General features: G+C 52.3%; 1 protein-coding gene across 1 annotated transcript in view; it reads right to left on the bottom strand.

Annotated features, from left to right (window-relative positions):
• The window catches only part of LOC120373414 (maestro heat-like repeat-containing protein family member 1), a 59,783-nt gene that overhangs the window by 13,572 nt on the left and 31,512 nt on the right, over positions 1 to 14,699 (bottom strand). Inside the window, exons 37-41 of the mRNA XM_039491812.1 lie at positions 14,412 to 14,594; positions 13,902 to 14,054; positions 12,932 to 13,066; positions 12,405 to 12,474; positions 11,644 to 11,703 (exon numbers count right to left, since the gene is read on the bottom strand). Coding sequence (XP_039347746.1) covers positions 11,684 to 11,703; positions 12,405 to 12,474; positions 12,932 to 13,066; positions 13,902 to 14,054; positions 14,412 to 14,594 — 561 coding nt within the window. The 3' untranslated portion in view covers positions 11,644 to 11,683. The remainder of the gene's footprint in view (positions 1 to 11,643; positions 11,704 to 12,404; positions 12,475 to 12,931; positions 13,067 to 13,901; positions 14,055 to 14,411; positions 14,595 to 14,699) is intronic.

Raw genomic sequence — 14,699 nt, 5'->3', positions numbered from 1 at the left:
ATTGCTGTTTTGGGGGGTGTGACGGAGCGATTCTGGCGGGACCCAACTGAGAGTGCCAAATCAGGACCAATTACTTAAACAGGGCAGTTACAGCCCTAGGCTGGGGCTTTTCCACCTCTAAGGCAAACCAAACCAGCCAGACAAAAAGGACTTTGGTCTCACCCCACTGGCTAACCACAAGTCACACAAGCAATTTCCTTAGACACTCCAGTCTCCCAGTATCACCACCAGTGCACTCGTCCTGGGGATAAATGGTTATGAAAACCAACACCCCAATAAAAGAAAAAGGTTCCCTCGATCCCAAAGGACCAAGCCCCAGACCCAGGTCAATATACACATCAGATCTTACCCACAAATCACGCTGTTGCCAATCCTTTAGAATCTAAAATCTAAAGGTTTATTTGCAAAGGGAAAAAGGTAGAGATGAGAGGTAGAATTGGTTAAATGCAATCAATTACATACAGTAATGGCAAAGTTCTTAGTTCAGGCTTGCAGCAGTGCTGGAGTAAAACTGCAGGTTTAGATTAAGTCTCTGGAGAGCATCCCCCACTGGGATGGGTCCTTCAGTCCCTTGTGTAAAGCTTCAGTTTGTAGCAAAGTCCCTCCAGAGGTCAGAAGCAGGATTGAAGAACCAGATGGAGATGAGGCATTAGGCTTATATAGACTTTTCCAGGTGTAAGAATCCCTTTGTCTTCACTGTGGAAATTTACAGCAAAAAACATGGAGTCTGGAGTCACATGGGCCAGTCCCTGCATACTTTGCTGAGTCACAAGGCGTGTCTGCCTTCTCTCCATGGGTCAATTATGTAGCTGATGGCTCTTTAATGGGCCATTAAGCCAGCTATGCCGGGCTAACATCAGCTTGTCTGGGACACTTCCCAGAGGCAGAGCAGAATACAAACTATAGACATTACAGAGCCAATACTTATAACTTTAACTACAAAATGATACACAGACATACAGACAGCATAATCATAACCAGCAACCCAGAACCTGGTCTTAGACACCTTATATGACCCCTTTTACTTAGGATTTGGTGCCACTACAGGACCTTGGTTGCAACCCATGTTCTATATGGTCCCCGTTTACATCAATAACGTCACACCCCCAACGCAAAAGTGATGCAGGAAGGGATGACAAAACATCGCTGACTGCATCCTAAGAGCTCCCCACTCTGGACAATGCATCAGCCACGATATTTTCCTTCCCCTTTATGTGGACTATATCCATTTCATACTCTTGAAGGGCCAAACTCCAGCGCAGCAATCTGGAGTTGGTACCTTTGGCCTTGTGCAGCCAGACCAGAGGGGCATGATCACTCAACACAGTGAAACTTTTGTTGTACAAATAGGGCCTAAGCTGCTTGACAGCCCAGACAATGGCATAACATTCCTTCTCAATGGTAGCATAATTTTGCTCAGTGGGGGACAATTTCTTGCTTAGATACGCCACGGGATGTCTTTTATCCCCTTCCCCTTCTTGCATCAGTACTGCCCCAAGCCCGATATTGGAAGCATCTGTACACAGCAGAAAAGGTTTGCTGAAATCTGGGCTGGCCAAAACCGGCTCTTTAGCCAAAGCACTCTTGATGCTTTGAAATCCCTGCTCACAGGCCTCGGTCCATCGCACCTGGTCTGGTTTTTCCTTTTTCGTCAGGTCTGTGATGGGAGCAACGATGTCACTGAATCCCTGAACAAACCTCCTGTAATAGTTGGCCAGACCAATGAACGATTGGACCTGTTTCTTAGTTCTAGGGACAGGCCAGTTTTTAATGGCCTCCACCTTCAAAGGCTCAGGGCGCAGTTGCCCATTGCCCACCCTGTGCCCTAGGTAGGTCACCTCAGCAGCTCCCATTCTGCATTTAGACACCTTAACAGTTAGATTGGCCTCTCTGAGCCGGTGCAGCACAACCCCTATGTGGTTAAGGTGATCTTGCCACGAACTGCTGAATATGGCCAGGTCGTCTATATAGGCCCTGGCAAAAGACTCTAATCCCCGTAGGACCTCATTTATAAGTCTCATGAAAGTAGCCCCTGAATTACGCATCCCAAAGGGCAACACTTTGAACTCATACAGGCCAGATTCCACTATGAAAGCGGATTTTTCTTGTGCATCAGCATCTAGGGGAATTTGCCAATATCCCCTAGTCAAATCCAGGGTGCTTATAAACTTTGCCCCCCCCAGTGTATCCAATAGATCCTCTATTCTGGGTGTGGGGTAAGGGTCAGGCTGAGTGATCGCATTTAGCTTCCTGTAATCCACACAAAACCTCATGGTTTTATCCTTCTTTGGCACCATCACAATGGGAGAGGCCCAGGGGCTCATGGAGTGGGTAATTACCCCCATTGTCAGCATGCTTTTTACTTCCTCCTGGATCTGCCTTTGCATCTCCCCCTTGGCCCTGTAAGCTCTGCTGGGAGCTGGGCGGGGACCCACCGTCTGAATGGAGTGTGTCATCCTATCAGTGAGCCCTGGCCTGTTGGAGAAGGTTCGCTTGTGGTGTGTTAACAACATTAGCAGCTCCTTCCTTTGAGGGGGGGATAAACCCTCCCCCATCTCAATGCTCTCAAGAGGCGTCTCTTCCTGGCTTTCAGCAACCATGTCAATCAAAGGGACAGACACTGCCTCTTCCTCAGCACAACAGATCATGTTCACATTTACCTCCCGTGCATGATAAGCCTTCATTCTGTTCACATGCACTGTCTGCACGCTCCCCTGGAGCTCTGGCTTTCCCACGTCATAGGTCACCTCATTAATTTTCTCCACTACCTCCATGGGCCCGATCCAAACATCTTTCATTTTGTTCCTCCGGACAGGATCTAGCACCAACACCATGTCCCCTATTTCAAACGCTCTCTCCTTAGCATCTCTATCATACCAGGCTTTCTGAGAATCCTGGCTCTCTTTCAGATTCTGCTCAACCAACTTCATCATCTCCTGCAAACTCTCCTTGAACTGAGCCACATACTCAGCCACTGGCTGCTCTGTCTCCTTCACATTACCTTCCCACGAGTCACGGACCAAATCTAGGGGCCCCCGGACCTGCCTCCCATAGAGCAGCTCAAAGGGAGCAAACCCTGTAGACTCTTGGGGCACACTCCTGTACGCATACAATAGATACGGCAGCAGAACATCCCAGTCATTCTGGCGTCTATCAACGTACATTTTCAGCATAGACTTTAGGGTTCCATTGAACCTTTCCACTAGGCCATTAGTCTGGGGGTGGTAGGGAGCAGCCTTCAGGTGCTTTACCCCACATAACTCCCACAACTGCTTGAAAACCACGGACATGAAGTTAGACCCACGGTCAGACAATATTTCTTTAGGAAAACCCACCCTGCTGAAAATAGAGAACAAGGCCACTGCCACTGTCTCTGCCTCAATATTAGCCAAGGCTACAGCCTCAGGATATCTGGTAGCAAAATCTACCAATACCAGAATGTATTTCTTCCCATTTCTGGAGGGTCTTGGGAATGGCCCCACAATATCCACAGCCACTCTGGCAAAAGCCTCCCCAATAACAGGCAGAGGCTGGAGGGGCACCTTGCTAGGCCCCCTTAACCCTTTACGCTTCTGGCACAGTTCACAGCTCCTGCAGTAATCTCTCACCGACCCAAAGAGGTGAGGCCAGTAGAAATTTTGCTCTAGCCTGTCACATGTTTTGCCTACACCCAGATGTCCTGCAAATGGACCATCATGAGCCAACTTCAACAAATCACCGCGGTAACTCTCCGGTACCACAAGCTGTTTGTGAGCTGCTGCTTGGGAATTCTTCCTTCCCCTGGGCGGCTCCCTATACAACAGCCCATCCTGCATGAAAAACCTGCCTCTCTCTTCACTGGCTGGGACCTGACTTTGGGCATCATTCCTGGCTCTCTCCAGAGATACATCACTTTGCTGAGCCGCAATGAATTCATTTTGGGTTTTGTTTGAATTTAGAGCCATCTCTGAAACTTCAGACAAATCCTCACCTGCTTCATCATGAGAGACACTCTCTGTCTGTTCGCCGTCTCCTTCACCGGCCTCCTCTAAGGTATCTGTCCCAGGCACCAACTCTTTCTGCGACCTGGTCACCACATTCACGTGGCCATTCACCCTCAGTATGTTATTTCCTACCAAAACATCCGCCGGGATTAAATCCCGGACCGCAGCCTTCACCTCCCCTTGAAAGCCATCCCACTCAAGGTGGATTCTAGCCATTGGCAGGTCCACAGAGTACTCAGATAGTGCCACTATCGTCACATATTCCCCTGGCAACATGTCCTCTGGCTTCACCAGATGTCCCTTGACTATAGTTACATCAGAGCCCGTGTCTCGCCATCCCATGCATTCAACACCATTGACCTTTGCCTCCTTAATAAACCTCTCACTCCCTTGCCAAGCCTCAGTTCTGACATAACTGGTGAGCTCATCCCCTCCCCCCAGGCCACTGGAGACAATGGGGTTGGCATTAGCCATCGCTGTGCTCGCACCTGGACTTAAGGTGGAGCTGTTGAGGCTTGGTTCAGCCTGAGTGCTCAGGGTAATGGAGTTGGCCTGCACTGGCTTTAGGTTGCCCTTCAGGGTCGGGCAATCGGGTCTGATGTGGCCCAGCATACCACAGTGATAGCAGGTCACCTGTTCCATCCTGGGATGCGAGTTCCTACCCTCCATCCCCCCTTTAGAGGAGTCAGGGCCAGGTTTACCTTTAAATCCTTCCCTCCTCTTGAGCGGGGGAGAATGGTGACTAGTTTTCCCCAGGGGTTTACACCCTTCCCGAGCCCTGTTTTGGGTATGGGCATCCGCAATCTCTGCCGCCCGTAGGACTGACTCAGGGTCCCTATCACACACAGCTGCTCTCACATGGTCAGGCACAATGTCTAGGAACTGTTCTAAAGTTATCAAATCCAGCAGTTTGTCAAAACTCCCATGTGCCTTTGCTCCCATAACCCATTTTTTAACAAAACCCATCAGTTTATGAGCACATTCTACAAAAGTACAATCCTTAGACATTTTAAACTCTCTAAATTTAACTCTGTAGGATTCAGGAGTGACCTTGAACCGCCTTAACACAGAATCTTTAAACAGCTCATAATCCAAGGCTTCCCGTTCCCCCAATTCATTAAATACCTCCCTGGCTTTTCCAGTCAGTCTGGTCAGCAGGACAGGCATTCGCTGACCTTCTGGGATTTGGTACAGACTGCAGAGTCGTTCAAAGGTAGATAGAAACGCCTCTATATCCTCAGTATCACTGTAAATGGGACACATCCTTTCCCAGTTTTTCTCATGGCGGTGGGGAAGTGGAGTACCAGGGGGTGATGACTTTCTCCGCTCTTCCACTTGGAGCTGAAGTTTGGCCGTCTCCTGTTGCATCCTGTGAGTCTCCCGTTCAGCAGCCAGCAGCTCCAGACGCCCCTTACGAGCTCTCTCTTCTCTCTCATCAGCCTCCTTCTTTCTCTCATCAGCCTCCTTCTTTCTCTCATCAGCCTCCTTCTCTAATTCAGCTATTTTTTGCCTTTCCAGCAACCGAAGATCTGTTAGACTCCGTTCACGCTCAAGTTGCAGTTTATCTGTCGCTTCTTGCCCTCCAACTGTTTCTGCAGCGTCAGGCAAGGGCCAAGCTCCCTGATCATTGGCCATTAACAGATTTCTGAGTTCCTCCTTTGTAGCTTTCTTTCTAAAGCTTATCCCCTTTTCTGAGCACAAATTTTCCAGGGCTCTTTTGCCCAGTCCCGCATAATCTCTCTGCTCAGCCATTGCAGCAGCTCTCTAACCAATCAAACTCTCAAACCCCAAAATTCGAATTTGGATAGCGTGGGGTTCTGACCCAAAGCTTAATTGACCTGGTTCTGTGGATCCTGCCGACTACGCCACTGTGACGGAGCGATTCTGGCGGGACCCAACTGAGAGTGCCAAATCAGGACCAATTACTTAAACAGGGCAGTTACAGCCCTAGGCTGGGGCTTTTCCACCTCTAAGGCAAACCAAACCAGCCAGACAAAAAGGACTTTGGTCTCACCCCACTGGCTAACCACAAGTCACACAAGCAATTTCCTTAGACACTCCAGTCTCCCAGTATCACCACCAGTGCACTCGTCCTGGGGATAAATGGTTATGAAAACCAACACCCCAATAAAAGAAAAAGGTTCCCTCGATCCCAAAGGACCAAGCCCCAGACCCAGGTCAATATACACATCAGATCTTACCCACAAATCACGCTGTTGCCAATCCTTTAGAATCTAAAATCTAAAGGTTTATTTGCAAAGGGAAAAAGGTAGAGATGAGAGGTAGAATTGGTTAAATGCAATCAATTACATACAGTAATGGCAAAGTTCTTAGTTCAGGCTTGCAGCAGTGCTGGAGTAAAACTGCAGGTTTAGATTAAGTCTCTGGAGAGCATCCCCCACTGGGATGGGTCCTTCAGTCCCTTGTGTAAAGCTTCAGTTTGTAGCAAAGTCCCTCCAGAGGTCAGAAGCAGGATTGAAGAACCAGATGGAGATGAGGCATTAGGCTTATATAGACTTTTCCAGGTGTAAGAATCCCTTTGTCTTCACTGTGGAAATTTACAGCAAAAAACATGGAGTCTGGAGTCACATGGGCCAGTCCCTGCATACTTTGCTGAGTCACAAGGCGTGTCTGCCTTCTCTCCATGGGTCAATTATGTAGCTGATGGCTCTTTAATGGGCCATTAAGCCAGCTATGCCGGGCTAACATCAGCTTGTCTGGGACACTTCCCAGAGGCAGAGCAGAATACAAACTATAGACATTACAGAGCCAATACTTATAACTTTAACTACAAAATGATACACAGACATACAGACAGCATAATCATAACCAGCAACCCAGAACCTGGTCTTAGACACCTTATATGACCCCTTTTACTTAGGATTTGGTGCCACTACAGGACCTTGGTTGCAACCCATGTTCTATATGGTCCCCGTTTACATCAATAACGTCACAGGGGGATTTTCTGAGCCCAGTTTGTACAGAGTGGAATTGGGCCAATAACAAAAAAACAGTTTTAAATTTCGACCCTCTGATTACAAACCTTGCTTCCCTCCGACATTTAAGAGCCCCAGTTTCAGGACCCCGTGTGTTGAAATTCGATCAACAAGAACATTTGGTTCTTCAACCTCAGACTTCTCCGAAGGAGGTTCAAATCCACTTAGAGGGCATGAATATCTCTCACATTGAACCTCTAAGCGCTCCCTTGATTGGAACTAGCCATAAGGGTTGGGATGAATGGGTAACCTGGGGATAAGTCTCGCTGTTCCTCGTTGTTATCCAGGAAGAGGGGTCTGTTATTGTCTATGTTGGCAAAGCATGTGTGTGTGTAAGGACAAGATGTAATATTGTGTTAATTACTGGACATTGGATCCAACCCACAGTGCCTTACATTAATTGCTGTTTGTGTAGTGTAACCACCATTGTTAGTCGTGATATTAAGTTTACTGTGCCTATATGGACTGTACAACATTTAAATGGCGATCCTGAGCTCTACAAGGAGGTTTCCCCCATTTCACTGGGAATGGGTCTCATTGCCATGAAGGTAAGAACACAGGCCATTACTCCTGGTGGGAGACTTTGCTTGGGTGGAGCCCCAGTGCAACAGGTCTTTTGAAGCTCATGCTTCACCCCATTGTGGTGATCATTGGTTTCCAAATTATACAAGCAATTGGTCTGGTTCTGCTGATTTATTGGATACAACGACTGATGCGGCAGCTGCAATGGATGGAAGATCAGAGCCGGTACCACGGCGTAAGGCTGTGATGGGGATACTCGCTCAGCACAAGCACCCCATCCACGGGGGGACTTGATACCAGTCAGCTCTGTGTTCTTGGGGAACCATGGTGCAGTATCCAGCCTGACTCATGAAAGACACACACACTCCTCCACTGGCCTCTGCTTAAACCAAAACCCATCAGAGGAAAAAACTTGCAGAGAACAGTGAAGGGTGGATGGGAGGCACACCTAGACCCCTCCTGACAAGGGTGATAAGACTAAGACATCGCCATTAGCATACAGAATGAAGAACAGAGACAAGTCCCTTAGCCCCATCTGCATGAAAGATGGGACAGGAGACATCTCAATTTGCATACAGAATGGAGAACAGAGAACCACACTGAACTCTGGGACCACAAAAAGCAGGGACGCACTGCATCATGGGAATCTCTGCTCCAGATGTTAATGAACCTATGCCTGCCCACACCCAGCTCAGCAGTCATCAGACCAATTCTAGTAAGGAATCCTTGACTGATGTCCAAAATACTGAAGCAGCCTAGTTGCATTGTGAGCTCCCTGGAAGAAAACATCACCCATAGCCAAGAGTGATCAGCTCCTATTGTCTAGCCCAGGGGTCGGCAACCTGTCAGAAGTGGTGTGTTGAGTCTTCATTTATTCACTCTAATTTAAGGTTTTGTGTGCCAGTAATACATCTTAATGTTTTTAGAAGGTCTCTTTCTATAAATCTATAATATATAACTAAACTATTGTTGTATGTAAAGTAAATAAGGGTTTTAAAATGTTTAAGAAGCTTCATTTAAAATTAAATAAAAATGCAGAGCCCCCCAGAGCAGTGGCCAGGACCTGGGCAGTGTAACTGCCACTGAAAACCAGCTCACGTGCTGACTTTGGCACGTGTGCCATAGGTTGCCTACCCCTGGTCTAGCCTAAAGAAAACCCTTGAATCATCACTTTACCTAGAAACAAATCTAGTGTTCTCCCTTGAATCATTGTATTTTCTCTACAAAAACCTCTACTCACCCTCCAGCAAGTGTTCTGATGCATAGACCCAAGCTCTGCATCAGTTCCACTGGGACTCCATCTCCTGACTGGTCGTGCTGGGGGCTCTGCCTGTCTCCTGCCCTCAGGACCCTGAACTACCACCATCACCTGGGAACCCCGACCAGTTCAAGCTTCAGGGAGCGGTGAGATCCCCTTCTCTCTCTCTCTCTCTCTTTTCCTCTCTACCTTAGGTATTAACCTTTAATTATGTATGTTCTGTTGCTTTAGCCCTCCTTGTGTAGTGATCTCTATTATTCAATAAATAACTTGTATGGTTAAGCTGGTTGCTTCTCTCTCTTTCTTTTATGTTATTAGCTTCCCCCATTCACTCTACACAGGGCCGGCTGCAGACCCCAGCTCGCCAAGCAGGCGCGTGGGGCGGCATTGTTGGGGCAGGGCGGCATTTGTCTCCGGCGGACCTTCCGCAGTCATGCCTGCGGGAGGTCCACCGGAGCCACGGGATGAGCGGACCTGCCGCAGGCATGACTGCGGAGGGTCCCCTCTTCCCGCGGCTCCGCTTGACCTCCCGCAGGCATGACTGCGGCGGGCGCGCTGGTCCCGCGGCTCGGACGGAGCTCCCGCAGGCATGCCTGCGGATGCTCCACCGGAGCCGCGGGACCACGGGACCGTCCGCAGGCCCTTCTGCCCCGGCCACAGGACCGGGGAAGGGCGGCGCGAGCGGCGCAACGCGCCGCCCTGCTTGGGGCGGCGGAATTTCTAGAGCCGCCCTGACTCTACAGCAACACTTCTTTTACCTAAGCTAAAGATCCCTGCAGCGCTCAAAATCCTGTGGGGTTTGCTCATCAAGTAGGTTACTGCCAGTACAATTGTGATGTGAGAGTGGGGATAGGGATGTGCTGAATCTAGGACACATAAGGGTAACAGTTTGAAAGTGCTGCTTGACCCAGTCCATGGAGCCCAGGGGCATAGAAGGAGAGGCAGCTTGAAAGTGCTGCTTCATCCAGCCCTAGATTCCCTCCATCCAGCTCCATTTCTTGGTGTTGTCCGGCTGTGTCTTTGTAAAACAGGCCGGCGGAAAATTGCGTGGCAAGAATGTCATCGCTGTAATTGAGCATCGATTCTAGAAAGGCCCTGTAAGGGTAACAGTTGTTGCTTTGGCTTATGAGGCAGTCTCCCAGCGTGACATCCAACTGACTGAAAATAGAGGCCATGGGGTAATTCACCAGGCCCACCGCGGCGTCCTTGGTGAGTTCAGTTCCGTCTCCCTTTACAATCTTGCAACACAGGTACAGCAGTGTGTTGTTTAAATCCATATCATCTATGCCATTCCCTGCTATAAAAAAGTCAATGGGGGCAGACGCCGTAAACGGCCAATAGAGGCGGCACCTCAGTGTAGATGCTTTTCTCGATTCTGGTCTGCGCAGGGGCTGTTTGGAACAAGTCTAGTTCAGATTTGATGCACTCTTCAGACCCGCAGCGAACAAAAGCCATGTTGATTAAAATCTCTCTCTTTTACCAGGCAGAGACCATCTCCTCTTTCGCCCAGGCTTCCTCTTGGACTTTCGCTTATGGCCGGCCCTGCGTGTCAAAGCCCTTCTTTAAAAGGGTTTCGGTGGACCTGTGTGTCACAGGTATGAGGCATTTCTCTTTCTCTTCCTCCTTTTAATGTACATCAGCCCCGATCCTTCCTGTGAGGCTGTATTCCCCACCTTCTCCAGAACAGCGCGGCAGACATGACCTACCAACCACATCTTTAGCTATGCTTTGAGCAGCGGTTTTTACGTGGGGTTTAATAATCTCTAGCCCCTTCCTCAAAAGCGGTACGGCCTTTCAAAAGAGGCTACGAAATATTCCACCCACACCAGCCCCGTACGTTATGGGAGCCCCGTGATATCCAGGAAGGGCGTATCCAGCCTGGGCTTTGTAATAGTTCCTGTAGATGGTGGGGTGGTCGTAATTTTTTAAGATCGCCAGAATAGCGTTTTGCTTTTTAGAAACCTTGCTCTCTCTCTGCGGATGCAGATGCAGCTTGACGATCACCTTGCCGAAGCGAAATGAGACGCGTCTGTTCTGATCTGTCTTTATTTCAGTGGTGATGGTGTTGATGTGGTGTTTACTGACAGGGATGTAATGAGGCTTCTTGGGTTGACTGCCACCTCTACAGGTATTTAAGCACCAGGCCTAGGATACCTGCTCAGCCCCTGCCTGGGTTCTGCCTAGTGAGCAGCTGGCAGGGTCAGCCTCTGACAGAACTAATGCCCATGAGCATAGCTGGGGCTGGGATGGGGTGCGGGGGGGTCAGCTGCTCTGTGCGTGCAGGAGCTCTCGGAGCTGCCACTTGCAGGGGGCTGGCAGCAATCCTTGGGAAAGATGGTTAGTGCTGGGTCTGCAACATGCTTTCTTGGCATATGCCAAGCTGGGTTCTGCAGAGTTAGCACCAAATAAGGCTCGGATCAACCCCCAGCCTCGCCCTTGGCTGGGGCGGCTCAGAGTCCTGCCGCGGCACCGCAGCTCGTGAGGGAGTAGGGGGAAAGTCTCCTCCAGCAGCCGGGTCTCCCATAGGAGGTTGTTTCCCTCCCTCTTGTGGAGTCCACCCCCTCCCTGCTTGCCACGGCCCCCTGCCTGCCAAGAACGACTCACTTCTGACTTCCAGACCCTGCTGACCAGCTATGGCTCCTGCCCGGGCCAAGATGGCAACACCTCATGGGGCAGGGAGGTTCACACTATGGCTGGGGAGGGGATACCCCAGAACCAGCCCTGAGGGTTTTCTCCCTCCTCCTACACTCTGCAGGTCACTCCAACTGGGTTCTAGCTCCCAGCCACCGTGCGATGTGGCTGCTGCCCCCTGCCCCTAGAACCCCTCCCCGATTTCCCCCCGCCCCTTCTCCCAGCACAGCACTACCCCTCAGCTGGGACTTACAGCAGGGCGGGTGGTCCAAGCCTGCTGCTCTTCTCTGGCTTCAATTCTCCATCATGTATCCTAAGGGAGGCAGGTGGGCCTGGTTATTTAACAGCATGCAGGGTGACAGCCACCACTTGTATTTCTGTCCTTCAGGGTGTCCCCGGCCCCCAATCCACCCGGGCAGAGGAGGGGAAGGAGCTGGGTGGAGAGTCAGTCCCCAAGATTATTGGGATCATTTTGCCTTTGGCCTCGTGCCCCACAAAGGCCAGGAGAGAGGTGTTGTGCACACAAGCCCCACGGGGAGTTGGCATGAAGCACAGTGTGGCAGAGCTGCTGCCCTGGCTCTTTGCCAGCATGGCTGGTGGTAGCTGGGGTGGGCAGGGCTGGGGCTTCCTGTGAATCTCTGGCCTCCCTGTACAGGCTGCAGGGGGACCTGGCTGGGGCCAGTGCCTCGGGGGTGGGGGGATGGGGACCAGGGTGAGACCTTTGCGAGGGAGGATCTCTCCCTCGGGCCTGCTCCTGCTGCAGGTGCTGGGCTTGTCCAGGGCCAGGACAGAGAGACCCTGTGGCCACAGAGCCCTCCCGCATCTGGCTGCAGGGAGTCTTGGTTCCCGCTTTGTCCCAGGGAGGTGGGAAGGTGTGTGGGGGGAGGCGGGTGTGTGTGTGCAGGCAGAGGCGGCCAGCCCCTCCCCCCGTTGGCAGTGTGCATGTGGCACTGGGCCCCGGGCTCATGGGGCAGGGAGGGATAATAGGAAGTAGAGCTCCAGCTCTTTTCTTACCGATCAGCTGTTGGGCAGCTGCTGCTCTCAGGGCAGCTTTCTTGCTCAGCCTCCCTGGGCAGTCCTGGAGCTGGGAAGCCAAGAACCCAGTTAGTCCCAAGCCACACATCCTCCCCAGGCTGAGGGGAGCTGCCTGCTAGGGAGGTGAGGAACCCCTGGCTGCCAGAGCCCTCTCCCCCTTGACTCCTCCCATGGGACAGAGCTGACTTGTAGGGGAGCCATCCGAAAGGGCGGGGGAGGGCTGAGTCAATGGGGGGCAGCACCTTGTAAGGGGTGGCCATTCTTGGGGTGGGCGGGAGCGTGGGTTTTTTGGGGTTTTTTGGTTCAGTAGGGGACAGGTTATTTGTTGTTTTTGTTTCGGGGGCGTGGCGCTTGGGGGAGGGTGTTTCGGGGGGGGCAGCGCTCTTTTTTTTTGCTTGGGGCGGCAAAAAAGTTAGAGTCGGCCCTGCCTAGAGCAGGGAAATGCTCTGTGCCTAGGTCCTCCCACCGCCCAGTCCTGCAGGGCCCACACCCCAGAGCTCACTCACCAGGGTCCTGCAGGCTTCGCTCAGGAAGGTGGGGATGGCGGGGGCCGCTCCCTCGGCCAGCTGGCTCCGCACGAGTGTGCGCAGGGGCTGGTAGCTCAAGAAGGATGCGCAGTGCAGCAATGCCACCCTGCACGCCTGCCGGAGAGGGCGAGAAGGGAGCTGGGTGAGTTTCCCTGAGCACAACGGGCTGCCAACTCGCAGGCTCTGCATGGCTTGGGGAGACTCCGCTGTGCCGGAGCAGCAAGGAGCCAGCTCTTTGCAGAACCTCCTCTGGCCTGACGGTTGTTCCCCAGGCCCCCACAGCCCCCATCTCCAGCTTGGCTGGGTTGAGAGGAGCCAGGCCCGAGTGCTGGGGCCGGAGAGGGACACTCCTGGAGCAGGGAAGGGGCCATTCCCTGGGGGTCCCTGTTAAGTGGTTAACAGCACTGCCCGGTGTCCAACATACTTGGCCTCCCCTCAATCCGAGGCACTACTGGGGGCTGCTACTCGGCGGAGGGGAGATTGGTGCAGGAGGCTGGTCATTCCCAGGCAGGAGCTAGCACACAGGTGAGGGCAGGGCAGCAGCAGTGGAGACCCAGTTGGCCTCAGCGACCTGCCCTTCCCTGAGGCCCTGCTTGGGTTAGGTCACTTGCTAGGGGCCAGAGATAGACCTGGGCCTGGCCACTAAACAGGGCAGGCTGTAAAATGGAGCCACGGCCTCAGAGAGGCTGGCTGGACAGGGAGGCTGGAGGTGCCTGTGGGGAATGGAGGAGGAGAAGGAAACCTCACAGATCTACCCCACAGCTACACTCTGAGGGCTGGCAGAGCTCTGTGGGGGGTGGGGGAGGGCTGGATTAGTGGGGGGTCCTGGGTGCCACAGGGCAGCACTGAAGAGATCTGGGGCTTGGAGGGGGGAGTTTGCACCACCCTTGCCATGTTGTTCGAATGCCCCCAGCAGCTCCTGCCCGTATGAGCCCTCAGCTGCACTCACCTGGGCCACCTTTGGGTCCCCGTCTTGTAGGTGGATCAGCAGCGTCCCCATGCTCTTCTCCACCTCAGCCCCGAAGCGGGATGACCTCTTGGAAACAAACTTGCTGAGCTGGCCAAAGAGCTCGATGGAGGCCCGCCTCAGGCTGCTGTTCTCCTGCAGACAGGGGGTTCAGGGTGGTTAGAGGGGACAGGCTGAGGCCCTCACATGCTTTGGAAATCAGCCTGGCCACTGCAGAGCCCGGAGAGGTTTCAGCTAGTTCAAACGACAGGACAATTCTCTACAAACTCCTCTCCTTCCTGCTGGGCCCCAGGGCTGCCGAACAATTGTGGGCCCAGGGCCCAAGAATGGTTCTATCCCTGCCTCCCCTGGCAGAGGAGCTGAGCTGCCCCACAAATCCAGGAATGTGCCTGCCTCGGACACTGAGCCCCCTCCGTGTGAGGGCAGGTCCTGACCATCTCCCCCTGTGGGGTGTCCTATAGCACCCTGGGGCCTGCCCTGCTTGGTACTTACATCCTCAAAGAATGTTCTCGCCTGCATGGCCAGCGGAACGGCAACATGCGCCTTCAGAGGCGCCTTGGGGTCCCGCAGCATCCAGCAGAGCCCTTCCGTCGCGTCCAGAATGGCGCAGGGGTCGCAGGATTGGCATACGCCGTGGACAAAGCTCGCCAGAATCTGGTCTTGCTTCTTCCTGACCTGCAGAGAAGGGGTTAGATGCCGCTCGGTGAGTAACCATCTGTCAGCCTGAGTGTAACCACAGTCCGGTCAAGTCAGCCTACAGCCCAGTCTTCTCCATAGGAG

The sequence above is a fragment of the Mauremys reevesii genome, linkage group 10 (assembly GCF_016161935.1).
Source record: "Mauremys reevesii isolate NIE-2019 linkage group 10, ASM1616193v1, whole genome shotgun sequence".
Taxonomy (NCBI): domain Eukaryota; kingdom Metazoa; phylum Chordata; order Testudines; family Geoemydidae; genus Mauremys; species Mauremys reevesii.
The sequence above is the reverse complement of the archived record's forward strand: the minus strand, read 5'-3'. Positions and strand labels throughout refer to the sequence as shown.